This window comes from Neltuma alba, unplaced genomic scaffold (assembly GCF_004799145.2).
Source record: "Neltuma alba isolate B1F8T4 unplaced genomic scaffold, ASM479914v2 tig00010789_pilon, whole genome shotgun sequence".
Lineage (NCBI taxonomy): Eukaryota > Viridiplantae > Streptophyta > Magnoliopsida > Fabales > Fabaceae > Neltuma > Neltuma alba.
The window spans coordinates 308,312-326,255 of NW_021635606.1; the positions used below are offsets into that span (position 1 = coordinate 308,312).

Genomic DNA, 17,944 nt, shown 5'->3' on the forward strand with positions numbered 1-17,944 from the left:
TAATACATCAATCAATGATGTACTCTTTTTCTTCTATTAGGTTTTTTTATCCCATTGGGTTTTTTCTAGTTGGAGTGTTTTTTTTAATGAGGCACATTCATATAATGGACATCTAAGGGGGAGTGTTATAAATATAATAATATCCCTGTGGATATTCATATTTCTGACATTATCTCTAATATCTTATCTTTTCTTCATGATCACAATTATCTTTTATTATTATATAATCTGTAAATTCTACTAAAATTGTAAAATTGTGCCTATAAATAGAGGGCATGTGTCATGTATTTAGTACATCAAATGGAATAAGAAATACTTTTATCTTCTAATCTTTCTAATTCTTTTCTCTTCTTCTATATTTCTTTTTTAGTTTTATAACAAATCCTCCAAAATTTTCTCACCATGGTGGATAAGCAAGTTATTTTGTATTTTAATCTTTTTTACCTGAATGATATAGTGTTAAATTTTTTTGTAAATGGTTATAATAGCTAGTAAATAAAAAACATTCTAGATGTAGGTAATCTCCTTGTTTATTTTGTTATTTTCAAGCAAAATAATGAATTTCAAAATATTTAATTAAAAATGATCCTAACCCAGTTTTGGGATTTTCAAATTGCATAAACATTATTTTTTGCTTAACTTTCAGCATTTTTAAAATTAAAGAATGTAAATTTTTTAATAATATATAAATTTTATAACTATTTTTTCTTTTATGTAAATAGTTACTAGTATTACTTCTAGTTCTTAATATAAAAGTTTTGATTTTTATTTTGATCTTAAATATAAAATCTCAATCTATTTTTTCTCTCATACTTATTTATTTTTTTTAAAATAGTTCTTGTAATAATAATATTTTTAACTAATATACTTGATTAACAAGAATATTTTAAAAAAATAACATTTATTTATTATAAATAACTAACTTAACTTAATCTATTCAAATTAGTTAATTTGTTTTTATAATATTATTATTTTTTATTTTTATTTGCGCCAGAGTCTCATTTTTTCCGGTTTAATGCGCGAAACACTGGCGTTTCCTGCCAAAATGGAAGAGCCAGAAAGTTCAAATCTCGTTTACGTGAAAAGCCACAGTGGGAGATTTAATTCCATTTTCGTTAACTAGTCCTATTTCTGATCCCACCCCAACCGCCGCATTCTTTTCTAATTTGTTCTCCGATCGCCGGAATCGTATCTACCACCATCAGAACTATTCTCCTTCTCATCCTTCTTCCTCCGTTCCTTTCAGCAATATCGGAATCCGAGCTCCGTTTCATGCTTTCACGATTTCGCTTTCTTTGCTGGAAATTGGAATATAGTCTCTGAATCTATGGAGGCCATTGAGGAGTTGGTTCAGCTTTCGGATTCTATGCGCCAAGCTGCATCTGTGCTTGCCGATGAAGATGTTGATGAGACGACACCCAGTAGGCGGCCTTCCACATTCCTCAATGTCGTTGCCCTCGGCAATGTGGTAAGTTTCTATATTTTTCTCGTCTATGTGTTCAGTTTGGTGTTGTAGAATTTTCGATCCCGTTGTGGTTGGACAGTGCTCCCTGTTTGGATTGGGAATCTGTTATTCTGAACAGAGTCTTGGTGTGTGAACCTAAAACATTATTATCACCAAGGAAGTTGCATTTGGTGGGAGAAGGAAGCAATGTGTGGAAATCGGTATCGTGGTTGCTGGATTATGATGCGTCGTATAATCGGGGAGCTGTTCTGGAACTGCAGAGTGTTGTTGCGAGAGCAGAGAGCTCTATGAGAGGTTGCAGATGATGGGATAAGGAAGCTACATTTGGAATCGGGAAATTGAAAGCTTTCAATTCACAAGAGAGGAGTCACTATTTACGGCTATGTATAATTGGATCTATTACAAAATGAACCAACGTAACAGGGTTGTGGAATAGGTTTCATGTCGTCTTTGATAAGTCATTGCGCCTGACAAAAAGATGGAATTCACAGATTTTGATTCATGGAATCTAAATTTCTAATGGATTCTGGAGCTCTTGACTGGAGGAGAATTGGCCGGAGTAGTGCGTTCGTTAGCATCTGAAAAGTTACTTTGTAATCCTTTGTTTTTCTAACTGCAATTTACAGTTTTGGTTGGCAATGCTGAAAATAGGAACTACGCAAGGAAATATTAACCTAGTACGATCTAAATTAAAAAGAAAAGGATAAAAGGCATAACTATGGTCAGTCAGAACTTTACTCACAACACTTGCTTTTCTATTAATACTTATGTAGTTGCTGCCCTGCCATTGCAAAAACTTCTTTCTTTTGTTATGCTTTTTGAACCCTACAAAATGTATGCGAGCGTTTCTTTTAATCCCTTCATTTCTTTGGATTGACTTTTTAGGGTGCCGGAAAATCTGCTGCCTTGAATAGCTTGGTTGGACATCCTGTTTTGGTAAGTTACAGCTGATATGCGTTTTGTTGACTTTGTTCACTGTTCTGTTGTTTTCTCCCTTAAAGGGTCATAATTAAACTTTTGGCAGCCCACCGGTGAAAATGGTGCTACCAGAGCTCCCATAAGCATTGATTTAAATAGAGATAGCTCTTTAAGCAGCAAGTCAATCGTCTTACAAATTGAAAATAAATCTCAACAAGTTTCTGCAAGTAAGAACAGCTAATATTATTATTATATTTGGTTTTAAATTCATTGAGCAATGTAAATGTCTCATAAGCGCTTGGATAAAAATGGCTTGAAAGCCTTCTACTAGCACTGCTCCTATCATTTTTCTGACCGTCTCGATTCAATTTTCATCTTATAGGTGCCCTTCGACATTCTCTACAGGATAGGCTAAGCAAAGGTTCATCTGGCAAGAATCATGAAGAAATATACCTGAAACTACGCACAAGTACCGGTAGGCCCATCATTGAGCCCCCTCCTCCATTTTAGCATGAATGAACTAGTGCTTTTGAGGAAAAGATAATAAACAAGGACTGACTTTCAACAGAAATGGAGGATAGCCTAAGATGCTTTCTGAATATTGTCTTGGTCTCCAGTTTTTTCTTTATGATCTTATTGGATCCTTTTGTTTCATATTGTGAAGTTATTTACCTGAAAGACACAAAGATATGCATGCATTTGTGTGTTTATAATATGTGCTCCATTTTTACCATGAAATAGAGAAAGACCAATGGAAAGAAGAAATTGTGGATAAAGTATATCAAAATTGTAAATCACCCTATCATCCCAAACGTTTCAGCTGTTAGGAGAAGGCTAACGAGTAAGTTTTATTATTATCTCTAACATTTCTCCACCTGAAAGGCCTTAGGACTTGAAGTGTAGACAATGGTCAAGAATGGAACCGTAAGAATCAGACTCATGACGATTTGAATGTCAAACGCCGTTTTTTCAAGTCAAAGACTTGAGGGTGTTGAGAAAAGGCCTATTAATGGATTTTTACTATTTATTATTAACATTAACAATAGTCTTCCATTGTCTCTGAATGTCTGAGGAAAAACCATGGGGATACATAATTTGCTGAACACCATAAGGCAGTGTAGTCAAAGGTGCTCACATAGGCACCAAGGCAAGGCACTAAACAGGTCCAGTGGATCAGACATCATGAGGTGTGCTGCCGTCATTGAGTTGCCAAAAGGCGCACACCTTTTGTGCCCTTTCCCTTCTGTAAGGCATACATCTAAGGTGCCTTATGGGTTGTTTGGGTAAACTTCTTGTACAACCAACTTTTGCCTCAAAAGTCGGCTGCTGTGGAAAGCTCAAATTTTGAGCTTTTAAAGTTGCCAAAGTGGAGAGAAAAGTAAATACGGATGAGAAAAAAGATAAATGTATTTAAGTGGATCTTATTTTGATCCAATAATTTGATTTTTTTTTCAGTAGTAATTTAATTATTTTTTATTTATTATTTTTCTTAACTTTATCAAATTATATATATATATAATGTACTATCCCAGGTTCTTAATATAAGACCAAGTAAACTAATTTGAAGAGATTATGGGAGCTAAATAAATGACTTAATTATATTTTATGCTATTTGATCTCTTTAAAATATTTATACATATCACTATATTACAAATCAATTTATAAAGCAGGCGAATATCTAAACTTACTTTTTCATTACTTATCCAACCAAGTTTCAATCTATCAAACTGACTTTTATAAAAGTCAATTTAAACATAAATTATATTACACTAACTAATTTTTATTCTAACTCATGTTTGCAAAAATCAGATGAAATAAAAATCAGTATTATCACTGCTAATCCAAACACACTCAAAATCTATATATGAACATTCATTAGCTGGAAAAAGTAATCAATAATTATATGAACTATGGGAGGTAGGATTTGGGTAAAACCCCAACATTGTATTCATGACCTTACCCCACCATTACTAATAATGCTTATGTACTCCCCAGTTAATTTCATCTTTTACTATTTTGTTAATGGTTCACGACTGTCATTGCTTACTTCGTTCGTGTATCTCTTTGTTCATATGTCATTCTTTTTTTTCTTTTTTCTTTTTTTACAGAATTTACATGTCAAAATTTCTTTCAAATCACATTTATCTATTTTTTTTAATTTATTTAGCACAATGTTTCTAACTTAAGTGCCTTGATCCCTTGGGCTTGTGCTTTTCTAGTGCCTCTTGCCTGAGGCAATTCAGAGTTGGAGGCGCCTTTTGCCTTTGCCCAGGGCATACAATACTCAAACATCTATTCTCGTCCCCTTCTTCTTCAAGAACCTTCTAGATCTATATGCTTATTTTGATATGTATTATACCGCCAACGGGTAAATTTGCTTTGGAAGATTTCTACCAGTTGCAATCGATATTCTTAACTTTTGATTGGTGTAATGTTTCTCTGACAGTTTATAAAATGGTGCAATGTTACTCTGTAGTAACATTTGACAGTTAATTGAACAATTTAACTAGGATAAAAGGGCAATTTTGCCTCGAAAATTTTCTAAAATTAGTCGATTAAAACTGGTTGAAACTTTAACAAATTCCTAAAAGCAAAAGCCAACCAAAATTGGCCGCTGGGCACTGTGAAAACAATTGGGAGTAGAATGACGCATTCAAGTTTATGGTGGTCAAGCTCGAAAATACAAGACAATAATATGAGCGTAAATTTTGGAAATTTTCTACTTAATGACCTGTTTTGCAAAATTGTTACTTTAATTTCTGCTTGAATAATGACACTCTTGATACACTGAGTAAGGTGAGCTTTTCAATTTCAAATATATTAAAGATTGTAAATCAATATGTCATTGTCACTTACATTGAGGACGATCTATCCCCAAGATCAGTCCCAACATCTTTTTATTGAAATTCTTAGTTAATAAATATCTTTCGTACAAATATTTATTAGTCTTCCCCAGCAAGTGATGAAATCCATGGATTTTCGTACAAATATCTTTCGTACATGAGCTTAGTGTAGTTTTTTTTTTTCATGTCATGCTTTACGGTTTTAGTCTTCCCCAGCAAGTGATGAAATCAGACTCGTGACTGTATGCTTTCCTATTTACCATAATAATGATATAGAGAAATAGACAAAGTGAAGAATGGGGAGAAGCGGGGGATGAATTTTAGACTCACGCTTTTTGTTCTTCTTCAGCTCCACCATTGAAGTTGATTGACTTGCCTGGACTGGACCAACGAATAATGGATGAAAAATTGGTGAGTACATGTGTGCTTGTCATTGATTAAGCTTTATGTTCAACATGAAGCATATTTTGGACTATTTAGTATTTTCTGCCTGTATTTTCATTTGTTAGTAAGTGTTTTATTCATCTTCGGTCTCTGGCTGTTTGGGAGCATTTTCTTCAAAGAGAAATTTACTGTTTTATTTTTTTATTGGCTTTATTCCTTCATTAGATCAGTGAATATGCTGAACACAATGATGCTATTTTGCTCGTGATAGTTCCTGCTGTACAGGCACCGGAAATTTCATCATCACGAGCCCTGAGAGTAGCAAAAGAGTATGATGGAGAATGTAAGTTTTCTACTTTTTCTGTTCCTCCAGCCCCTTCAAACTATCCTAATTGTGCCTATTTATTTAGAAAGCTCTTTTTTCTTAAATATTTTTCTTATATTGTATCATTAATTACTGTTTTTTTTTGGGGTCAATTGTAGCCACCAGAACAGTTGGTGTTATCAGTAAAATTGATCAAGCAGCTGCAGAACCAAAAGCCCTTGCAGCTGTACAGGCTCTTCTATTGAACGAAGGACCCCCCAGAACATCTGATATTCCATGGATTGCTTTAATAGGTCAATCTGTTGCTATAGCTAGTGCACAGTCTGGTAGTGCTGGGACTGAGAGCTCTTTAGAAACAGCTTGGCGTGCTGAGACTGAAAGTTTAAAATCAATATTGACTGGAGCCTCTCAAAGTAAACTTGGTAGAATAGCTTTGGTTGAGTCTCTTGCTGGCCAGATCCGGAATCGAATGAAGCTCAGGCTGCCAACTCTTCTTTCTGGGTACTTGTTTTTTGTCACCAACTGTCAGCCTGCTTGCATTAAGTTATCCTTTTGTTCACATAATTAGTAGCTGTAGTGAACTTGTCTTGAAATTTTGCATTCCTTTTAAGTAGAAGCTTTGATGTTCTGTGTCAGCCACTCACATACACATGCATACATACGGCAGTTAAATTCCAACGTATAATTTCACCTAATAAATCAAAACGATTATTTGCTAGTTCTTGGAAGTGCTTCCTGCTCCTGCCCATGATATTTTTTATTATTTACTATGAAAAATGTTATCTCACAAAAATAAATTAATTAATAGAGAGCAGATAGTTATTTTTAAATGTACACTTCTCATAACCTAATTGTTTTAAATGAACAAGTAATACCTCTTTATGTCTACTTAAATTTACAAAAAAAGTCTTATAATTAGGACCAGAGGTAGTATGTAATGTGTGTTTGTAATTAAACAGTTCTTTTTTTTTTTTTGGGCCAAAATTAAACGGTTCAAGTAGTGAAGAAAATACATAACCTCATGTAGCTTGTTGATTAATGGATTCGATGTTGTCCTTGTGTCTACACTTCTGTCTAATATGAATGCTTCATGTTGCACCTTCTCATGATGTTTCAGTATGCACATTGCATGTTGCTTAAAATGAAAGGGCTTTCCAACATTCTGTGATGGGTTCTGGCGTGTGTGAAAAGAATTCTTTATTAGCCTGTGGGATTAGAAATCTAGTGCCGCAAACTAACGGACAAGGATTTCTCCATCAGTAATCTGAATATTCACAGTATGACTTTTCAATGCAAGCATCTGTCCTGATATAGTGAGGACATATACAGACACAATCATCTGACACTTAATCAAATAAGTAATACTTATACATAGGGCTCATGGACATCAAGTTACACAAGACACCAGGACACTAGAACGCTGAGAACAGTGCCAAGACATGATAACAGTTAGCAAGAGAAATACAACGCCCAAACTACCAATCCGGATCATAAATAAATGCATAACTGCCTAATTTCCCTAGTTTTCCCTCTTCTTCCTTTGAGTATAGGTAATGATGGATGGAGAAGTCCTATGATTCTGATTGCACTTCATATATTTATCTATCTTTGAATGTGTGTGCACATTGGTCTGCTGCCAACGAGAAAACTTGCTGGCTAGCATATGATACCCTATTCTCTATTTTGTGTTCTTAAGGTTGCACCTTCCGCTGGCTACATTTGTTTTTCTTTTCTCAAACTTATTATATTTCTTTCTTTCTTTCTTTCCTTTCTCTCTCTCTCTCTCTCTTCTTCTTTTTTTTTTTTTTTGGGGAAATGCTGCAGTCTACAGGGAAAGTCTCAGACTGTCCAGGAAGAATTAGTGAAGCTTGGGGGACAAATGACTGCTAGTTCTGCAGGTACCAGAGCTCTAGCTTTGGAGTTATGCCGTGAATTTGAGGATAAATTTCTTCAACATCTTGCAGGAGGCGAGGTTAGTTCCTGTCTTCTCTTGATGAAATAGAGTACTTACTTTATTAACAAGCTACTACATGGAAAATGATGAACAAGTAACAAACACAGATAAAGGGAAAGAGGGAAAGCCTGTAAATGAAGTCTAGTGAGGCAGGTGTTGGACAATCAAGAACAGAGTTGGAGCTGTATCAATATATTAAGAATCTCCTATATAAAGATATACAAAGCATGTGATATGTTCAAATTTATACATATTTTGTGCGCTCCCATGCACCTTAGGGACGTTTCTCGAGTCTTGTGATCTTTCACATACTTAGTCTGCAAAAATTGATTGAACTTAAGATTTTTTGCTTCAATACTCAAGAAATAGTTTAAAGAACCGGTATCCTTCAGTAAAAATTCCCTTTCTAGACTATGAACCAGCTCCTTAATCAACTGGTTTAAAATGATGAGATTATCATCTACATAAACAAATGCTCAACTAATTTCTATGGGGATAATGCAAATGAACAAAGTAGGACCATATTTTCTTGGTTAGAAATCGTTGTTGACTAGAGCTGCTTCCTGTCTCTCAAACAAAGCCTTTGGAGCCTGTTTTAGACTATATAAAGCCTTATTGACTCTGCACACAAGTTGCTAATTCCCGTATTTAAATCCTTGAGGTTGTTGGAGAATTGGAAGAGCTGCTTACTTAAATTGGCATCTTATTTGTTTATCTGGTTTGATTTTGAGCCCTATCATAATGGGAGACCCTAATATCTGAAGAGTCGTGTGATTAAATCCTTAGGTTACTTTACAGATGTAAGGGTGTTGGCAGTAGCTGGTTTTCAAATCTAGTATTTATCTTGTTTTCCTTTACAGGGAAATGGTTGGAAAGTTGTTGCTAGTTTTGAAGGCAATTTTCCTAACAGGATCAAGCAACTTCCAATTGACAGACACTTTGACATGAAAAATGTCAAAAGGGTAAGTGTTCTTAGAATGCATTTTATTGGTTTTAGGTTGAATCTTGGACTATAACTTCCTAAGGTTCTTGTTTCTTATATGGCCCTTTTAGTTTGTGGCAGGTTGTTCTTGAAGCAGATGGATATCAACCATATCTTATCTCCCCAGAGAAAGGTTTAAGGTCCTTAATTAAAGGTGTTCTCGAACTGGCAAAGGAGCCATCACGCCTTTGTGTTGATGAGGTTTGCTTCTATTGAGTTGATAATTTTATTCAGTATGCTAGTTGTATCTTGTATGCTTTGTTTATCAAGATGAGTAAAGATAGCTCGGAAAGATCTTGGTAGAGGCCTGACTATTTGGGAACATTGCAGAAATAATAATTAAGCACAGTTGGTTGTCTTGGAGGCATTAAAATGAGGAGGGGTCTGGTTAATGATGATTTGGGTATTCATCTATGTTTCAGGGATTAATCCATCAATTAGATCAGAATTCTCTTTTCAGTTTGTTTTTTTGTCTTTATGTTTTATAGTTTCCTTGCAAACCCTTGGGTGTAGACATTTCATTTAGTTTTATGATTGAATAAAATATTAGTAGATCTCCACATGGGGTCAGCTCTTGTGGCAATGTGAGGTGTAGGTAGAGATTAAAGGTTCAAAGCCTTTTGGTGTAACAATTAAAAAAAAAAAATTCAGTAGTTCTTTTTCTGTTTCTCCCTCTTTCTCCTTCTATATATTTATTTCTCCCTTTCTTCCTCCATTTATGTCTACCTATTTTTCTCTACAATCCCTGTTTTCAACGCATGTTATCGAACTAATTGTTGATATGACGCATAATGTGTCTTTATACTACCACATGCATTTAATTATTATCAGCCCATACAAATAGAACAATTACCTGTGTTTTTTTTCCCCCTATTGATATTCCTATTTAAGCTTCTTTCAAGTGAATTTGTTTGGCAACTATCAAATTAGGTGCATCGTGTGCTTGTGGAAATAGTTTCTGCTGCTGCGAATGCTACACCTGGTCTTGGAAGATATGCTCCATTGAAGAGAGAGGTAACAATGCTTTGTGGTAATTAGACATAAGTTGGCCCACTCTTTGGATATTTAATTATCATATACCTATCAATTTTTATTAGATTGTGGCAATAGCAAGTTCTGCCCTAGATGCATTTAAGAGTGAGGCCAAAAGAATGGTCGTTGCCTTGGTTGATATGGAGCGTGCATTTGTTCCACCCCAACACTTTATTCGTTTGGTACAGAGGCGGTATGTATAATCTCTTTGAATGCATATGTACATACGATCTTAAAAAATCTTATGCTTCTCAATGGTATCACCTTGTTTTCCCATTCCTACTTGACGCGCTGAGTTTGGATTTGAAACTCATGATAATTCAACACCATGAAAGATTCATGTGACTTGGAGCTTTATTGGGAATGAATATTATTTGAGATTCTCAAGATATATAGTGCAAATCTTGAAAGATGATTTCATTCATTGATCACTGAAACATAGAGTACAATTGTTAAATAGGCTGCAATCTATCCCTAATCCTCACGTTTCGAGATATTTTTTATTGAAGAATGATGTGAAAGGAAGGGTTGACTACTGACAGTAATGGGAAAGATAAGAAACAAAGAGAGGAAAAAAGACGTCATGAATCAGAAGCCTAGAAACAAGTAACGAGCTCTTATACCATGACAGACATGAGTGAAAAATTTATTTATGCTATTCATAGTGGGGAGCGTTATACAAAATTTATATACAAAGAATAGAAACTATCCTGGGAAATTAAATAAAATGCGCAAAAACTAAATCTCTAAACTAAAGGGGTTGAAATTCCAAGATTCTGTTACAAAACAACAAATAATAGATTACAATGATTACAAATAATATGTAGTAATTATTCTTAGAACCATAATTTGTTACAGTACCTGGGGGCATGGCTTCGTTTCTTACTAACCTTCTTTACATTTATCTTTCGTTATATATATTCCAATAAATAATGAAAATCATAAAGAATTATAATATAAATTTTAAATTTGGTTTTTCACGTTTTTAGAAATCTTCTCTGTTTAAATTATTTTTTTTGTCCAAAAGTCATTGTGGTAAAAATCAATGAATACTATGACAATTGACTATTAATTCTTTATTATAAATTCAATTTGTGACTATATTTTTAATATTATATAACATTTTTTAATATTTGAAATAAAATATCTTACTTCGTTGTAAATTATGATTGGTTTGAATTCAACTAGTGAATTTTAAACTAATGCTTTGATTGGTTGAATGACCCGTCTGCTTTTATTATGGAGAACTTATGAGCATCTATTGATTATTATGCTCCAAAAATCTCCTAGGCGTCCACCCAAAAGCCAAAAGGAAAGGTGTAATGATTACCTAAGATTTTGACTTTTGTATCTCATTTGTTGTCATGCTAATATTATATCCTGCAAAAGCTGGTATTATTTGACTGAACTTCGATATGTTTTAATGCCTGTTTCTGTTGCATTCATCAGAATGGAGAGGCAGCGCCGAGAGGAAGAGCAAAAGCGGCCCTCAAAAAAAGCAGTAGATGCAGAACAGTCAGCTCCAAATAGGGTGTGCGATTATTTAGTTCCTTCAAGGAACTAATGGCTTGCTTTTTGTCTCATCATACCAATGTTAAATTCGCTTACATAGGACACAAATGTGATGGAAACTTAGTTTCCCCTTATAGGATAGTAGTCCTCAAAAAGGTCAACAAAGTGGGGCAACCTTAAAATCATTGAAAGATAAATTTGGTCTACACGACAAAGATGCACAAGAGACATCCAGCTTGAAGATTGCAGGGCCTGAAGGAGAGATAACAGCAGGTTTTTACAAATTCATCCTGACGGTTAATGTGGATCTAACTATATCATTAAGGCCATTCCTCTTGCGGTAGTGTCATTTATTTACTTGGGTTTCTCTTTTCTTCTAATTGTCGTTCTTTTATCCCGGATTAAAAGCTTCAAAAGTCATCTTACTTAAACGAGTTACCTCCTTTTGTTCTGTTGTCATCCTTCTTATCAAACAGCAGCTCGCAATAGATGTATAAATTCAAATGTTGTTATATGCACCTCTTCGTGGTGGCTGATCATCTCATCCCATCATTTTATTTGCATCGGATATTCTTGTCTATGGCTCTACATTCCTGCAATTATCAAAATTGTCAGCTGATAGAGCCGGTGATTTACAAAAGAGTAGGACATCATTTCCCAAGACCTATGGTAGACAATCTTGGAGGGGAAGTGATACAGAGAAGACTAACACCAGTGGTCAAGAGATTTATCCCAAGATTTATAACTGTGAGATTAAAATGGTAAAAGACAAGTCAGGTTAGGTGTTGCCATAGGTATGGATAGAGTTGGTGGGAGTAAAGATTATTTTTTTGGGGGTATAAGATTAGCCTTTCCGTGAAAAGGTAAGGGAGTTCAGTCTTTTGGAAGTATAGTGATGTTTGGGAGAGTTCCGACCTCTTGAAAGTTCAGAGTCACTGTGTTGTGTGCCTTTTTTTTTTTTTCTCTGTTTCTTGTTATTTTCATTGTAATTTCTGTATCTTGGTGTAAGAGGGTCAATAGTTTAGCTTGAGTTAGTTATTTCCCTTGTAATATCTTTTAGTTGTTCGGTAAAAGTATCATCCATCTCAAGTTATTTCCATTTTTCTTGCCGTCCATTTGTGGTTTTCGTCTGTCATTGGCTTATTAGAGTTGAGGGCTTTATCATCGGCTTGCTGATGTACCTTTTCTTCTTTTCTCTTGTCACTTCCAATTACTGAGTTGCATGCTAATAAATTTGTTCTCATATTTCTCTTATCTGCTTCTGTCATTGGAAAATCTGTCTTCTTTCACAGTTAGACTTGTTTCATTTACAGAACTTTTTATATTGCTGCTTTTGCACTAATTGGTCTTGCACTTATTATTTTAAGTTCAATAATTGAAAGACATTGCTGAAGCACAGGACAATTATTGAATGTTCTGTAGCCGCCACCCCCCCCCCCCCAAAAAAAGAAGAAGGAATAAATAAAACTCTTGGTTATCTTTTCAAGGTGATGAGGTTGTTTTATCCTCTCGTAATTCTCTTCATATCTTATAAACCTTGTTTTTCCAGAAGAAAAACATATATTTTCAAGTTAATGAATATTTAGGTGTTTAAACTTACTGTAATTTTCATTAGCAATTCCCTCCTTTAGATATTTCATGCTAAACTACAAATAATTTCTAGACGATTCCTATGTATTATTTTCTCTCTCCATTGGAATGCTAGGTATCATATGAGATAAATGAGTAATTTGAATTAACTTCTTTCTCAGCAATATCTCTTCTGAATGCAGGATATTTATATAAAAAAAGCGGAAAAGGTAATACTTGGAGTAGAAGATGGTTTGTTTTGAATGAGAAGACTGGGAAGGTTAGTAAATCATCTTATTTAATGGTCTGATGGTGAGTTTAAGTGAATTTTTTTTTTTTTGGCAAAGAAATCTCATTCTGAAAGAAGAAAGGCGATGAAACCCAATAGAAACTAACGATATTGACATATTGGTGAGGTTCTGATTCTTTCTCTACGTGGAGAAAACAGATGAGAATGAATAGGCTAGTTCTTACCTTAATATAAATTCCTAAAACAAAGTAGAAATAAAGACTAAAAGGATTAGATGGAAACAAGCACCCTCTAGATTTTGAGATGGTAGTGTCTCTTCCAAAAGCTACCAAATTCTTTCTTTTTCCCTCTACGTTTATCCTTTCAATATATAACCTCTTCTAACAAACTTCATCCTTCCTCCCTCCCTGTCCCACCCCCTTCTCTGTCCCCTCACTCATAACATTTAATGGTTTTCCAAATCTCCTTCACATGCAGACATAAGGATAATTCTTTGGCAGGGCTCTCTAAGGAGCTGCTTCTACAAAATGGTTTGGGTAATTATTTCCACTTATGTTGTCCCTGTCTCTGAATCTACCTCAAGCTTGGGGGTGAAGGTATGCTAGTACGACCCTTCCTAGGTGGGCTGTAGTTTGGACGTTCCGCCTATCTAAAAGGGTGGTATCTGGGGAGAGGATCTCCTTTAGGGTTGTAGCGGGATGGGAATATAAGTATTTATAAACTCAAGGGAAATGGAAAATTGAATATAATTTAATCAATTGAAAAATTATGTTACCATTTGGGCAAAAGATGATGCTTTAATTTTCAGTAAGGTGATTTTGGCATTACACGAAAGTAACTTCACCAAGTTGTATGATGCCATTTGCTAAGCGTATGACTTAATTTTCTAAATGATTGAACAACTATTTATGATATAATTGGGCATGAGATAAATGGGAAATTCAAGAGCCTCATGTTTGATAATTCATACTGCCATGATAAGTCAAGGCCTCTCATAAATTTGATGTTATCTTTGATCAATTGAAATTTCGCTTTTGGTTTCTCTATGTTACCCATAATTTCTTTTTGCTTTTATTTTTTTAATTATTTGTAAAATAATATTCCAAAGCATGTTGCATTAATCATTCCAGCATACGGTATGTGCAAATGCATTAGTATCTGCTAGTGATGCATTGATTTGATGAGGAGAACAATCAAGTCTTGTTTGATGTGCTATGATTTGCCTTGCTGCAGCTTGGTTACACCAAAAAACAAGAGGAGCGACATTTCCGAGGAGTTGTTACTTTAGAGGTATGGATTTCTTAGAGAGCGAAAAATGCCCTTGTTCTTAACAAAATTAATTCGTGGAATGGCGGATATAATGGTCTGCATAAAATTTCTGAATCCTGTTTATTTAAATTGGCAGATGCGTTTAGGATAGTGTAGTAGCCTACAATGGCAGCTCCTAGAGGTTTCAAATAACAAAGAGAAAATGGGTTTATTAAACGATAATATTTAATTTTTGGATGTTCCTTTTTTAATTTGAATTTTATAACCAGGAATGCAATATTGAGGAGACTTCTGATGATGATGCTCCTGCCAAGGGTTCTAAGGATAAGAAGGCAGATGGGGCTGATTCTGGAAAATCACCAAGCCTCATTTTCAAGATAACAAGCAAGGTCCCCTATAAGACTGTCATGAAATGTAACTCTCTTACTAACATATGCATTCTATCATCGCCCGGCCAAATTATGAATGATTGAATATAACTGAACAATCTATGTCAATGTTGCAACATGCTTTTGGCAGCTGAAAGTGTAGTTGTGTTAAAGGCAGAAAACATGGCTGATAAAGTTGAGTGGCTAAACAAGCTAGGCAATATTGCACATTTTATTAAAGGAGGAGCTCAAACGATAGCTGAATCTGGTTTTCCTATTCGACAAAGTCTTTCTGATGGTTCTCTTGTAAGTTAAAAGCTAACTTATCCTCTCTTATTTGATCTGTATAATAGCAAAATAAAAATTTGCACTCTTTCTTTACCGTACCATAGGGAGAACCAACATGTTAGTTTATTTGGGATTACGCCATTATACATGAAGAGGTTTCCCAGTGATGCATTTCACCCCTCCCCTGGCCACTGGCCTGGCCAAGATATTTATTCTGAAAATCAGTTATGAATTTCATGAAAGTTATGAATCTCTGCAGCTACATTTTTTTCCCATCTTTTTCTATTTACATACCTAGCCAGTTTACCATGTGTCCAATAAGTTTTTCTTTCTGGCGTCTAGAGTCTATTCTGCAGCTACTGATGTTGAGTACTCTTGTAGGATGCCATGGCTAGAAAGCCTGCGGATCCTGAAGAGGAACTTAGATGGATGACGCAGGAAGTGCGTGGTTATGTTGAAGCGGTTCTTAATAGCCTTGCTGCTAATGTTCCAAAAGTCAGTTTCTTTTATTAGTGCTATATTTACTGTCTTTTTGTTCATTGCTGTTAATGAAATCATTTAGTTTTCTCTGAGCAGGCAGTTGTTCTTTGCCTAGTAGAGAAAGCTAAAGAAGACATGCTTAACCAATTATATAGTTCCCTCAGGTTCATTCTGTCTCCTCTCTCCTTAGTTTCAATTGAGTTTTCTGTTTCTTGATATGCCAGCAAGCCTTCCCTGCTTTTCTACTTCCATGATTCAAACAACTTTTAATGTTCTTGCAACTCCATTATTATTCTATTACACATTTGAATAAATACTAGGTCTAGTGGGTTTTTCACTTTTGTTTCGATTTTTTCCCAATAAGTATTAATTCCCATCACTTTGAGATAAATATATTCATACACATGATAAGCAGCATTAAATTCAATTATCTTTATCATCTAAACACTTCAAATCTCACAATAAAATTTGGCAGCACTAATTTGATCTGCTAATGTTGACAGTGCCCGGAGCTCAGCAAATATTGAACAATTACTCCTGGAAGACCAGAATGTAAGGAACAAAAGGGAGCGTGTCCATAAACAGTCAACCCTTCTTTCAAAACTCATTAGGCAACTTGGCGTCCATGACAATAGGGCAGCTGCTGCTTCTAGTTGGTCTGATGGAGGGGCAGGTAACACTACGCAAACCTGAATGTTCTTGAGGTTCTCTCCTAAGAAATATGCCGGGTATTGCAATTTACCCGGGTTTTTTTAAGGAAGGGGAGAGGATGAGTCTGTTTGGTTCGAAGGAGGGAAGGTAAAAAATTTTGTCCTTTTGTGCTTCCTTCCCCTCCCCTCCAAATAAGTCGATTTTGACTTACTTTTTTCCAGTGTTATCCCTCCTTACTTTTTTCAATATATATTAATTAGTTATATATATATATATATTATATGTGTGAGTATACATATTATATATATCTATTAATATATTAATTAAGTATATATACCCCGCGAGAGCATGGATACCTTGTCAGCGATCAATTTATAGGTACCTATGTAGACTTTCTTTGAACCGTGACTCAAAACTACTCTTTTACAACACCCCCCCCTAAAAAAAAAAAAAAGGCCTGAGTTCACTGTTTCATGTTTTTAACACTTGCGAATCTTGAGCTACCTTAGATAATACAATTTATTGAAATTTAAAATTTAATCAAATATTTTAGTCTGTGCATCACAGGGGAGATAAATTTCTAGTTCCCATTGAAATCAAGTACTATCTATATGAACTTGTACCATAATTTAGTCTAATAATTTCAGTTTCTGGTCATTTGTTCCTTCAGAAAACAACATAGGAAGCTCTGTACCTTCATCTGGTGAGGATTGGAAGTCTGCCTTTGATGCGGCTGCTAATGGTCGAAGTGACTCCTATAGGTATGGATCTGGTGGTCACAGTAGACGTTATAGTGACCCATATCAAAATGTTGAAGTAAGCTCAGGTTCAAACTCCGGCAGTCGCCGAACACCTAACCGATTGCCGCCGCCACCTCCCCAATCTAGTTCTAGGTATTAGATAAAGTTACAAATGATCTTCATAATAATAATTTTGCAATCTTGTGGATGGATGTTTTCAGTTTTGACTGCCTTATATTGAGGCTACCCCACAGCCATTCTTTATAACTAGGCTAAGTTCAAGTGGCTTGGGTTTGTAGAAAAACGTTGGGGTAAATTGCATAGACAAAGTTTATATAAATTTTGAAGTTTAAAAATTTATATAAACTTCACTGAAATTTTATAGACGTTTTTTAAAATTTTTATAATATACACAAATTTTCCTAAAAATAAATGAGATGTGTATTCCCAAATAAAAAATAAATCAGAGAGGCCTAGGTAATTTATTCTTCTTCTTTTTTTTCCCAAGTTTGTGCGAGTTTTGAAATTAGAGAGGTTTATGATTCAACAAAGATAGGGAAAAATTTTATATTTTACTTTGTTTTCAAAACAAAATTGCATGAGTTATATATATAATATTAATAAAATTTGCTGAAAATTCATATAATTTATTCTAAATATGGCTTTTTTGAATTTCTTCTCTTGGTATCCTAAGCTAAGGCTATCTTCTAGGCATATCAACGGATTCAGACTAATCTGTAGATGCACTTTATGGGACCCCAAGGACAGCTTGCCTACCACAAACACTGCAATGTTTCCAAGCGGGATTGAATCCCTGACCTTAGTTAAACTAGAACGACTTCCAGCCAGTCGATGCAAGTGTTTGGTGGTATTCTAAATATGGCTTTGACAAAAAGATTGTAGTGCGGCATGTC

At 34.8% G+C, this 17,944-nt stretch overlaps 1 protein-coding gene across 1 annotated transcript; it reads left to right on the forward strand.

Moving 5' to 3' along the window:
• Positions 1-1,185: 1,185 nt before the first annotated feature.
• LOC114759127 (dynamin-2B-like) lies at positions 1,186-17,249 on the forward strand. Its single transcript, XM_028948223.1, has 22 exons — positions 1,186-1,468; positions 2,351-2,401; positions 2,490-2,610; positions 2,766-2,858; positions 5,576-5,637; positions 5,836-5,953; positions 6,094-6,436; positions 7,760-7,907; positions 8,750-8,851; positions 8,953-9,072; positions 9,802-9,885; positions 9,969-10,096; positions 11,353-11,434; positions 11,553-11,688; positions 13,188-13,264; positions 14,468-14,524; positions 14,773-14,917; positions 15,023-15,177; positions 15,541-15,654; positions 15,736-15,803; positions 16,143-16,312; positions 16,961-17,249. Exons 1-22 carry the CDS (start codon positions 1,328-1,330, stop codon positions 17,188-17,190), a joined length of 2,745 nt encoding a protein of 914 aa, XP_028804056.1. The 5' UTR covers positions 1,186-1,327; the 3' UTR covers positions 17,191-17,249.
• Positions 17,250-17,944: the final 695 nt, after the last annotated feature.

Bases quoted from the DNA above. Each gene is read 5' to 3' on its own strand.
- LOC114759127 (XM_028948223.1), top strand. From the start codon at position 1,328: ATGGAGGCCATTGAGGAGTTGGTTCAGCTTTCGGATTCTATGCGCCAA. The intron at 1,469-2,350 runs GTAAGTTTCTAT...TTGACTTTTTAG, and splicing joins TCGTTGCCCTCGGCAATGTG to GGTGCCGGAAAATCTGCTGC. The intron at 9,073-9,801 runs GTTTGCTTCTAT...CTATCAAATTAG, and splicing joins CACGCCTTTGTGTTGATGAG to GTGCATCGTGTGCTTGTGGA.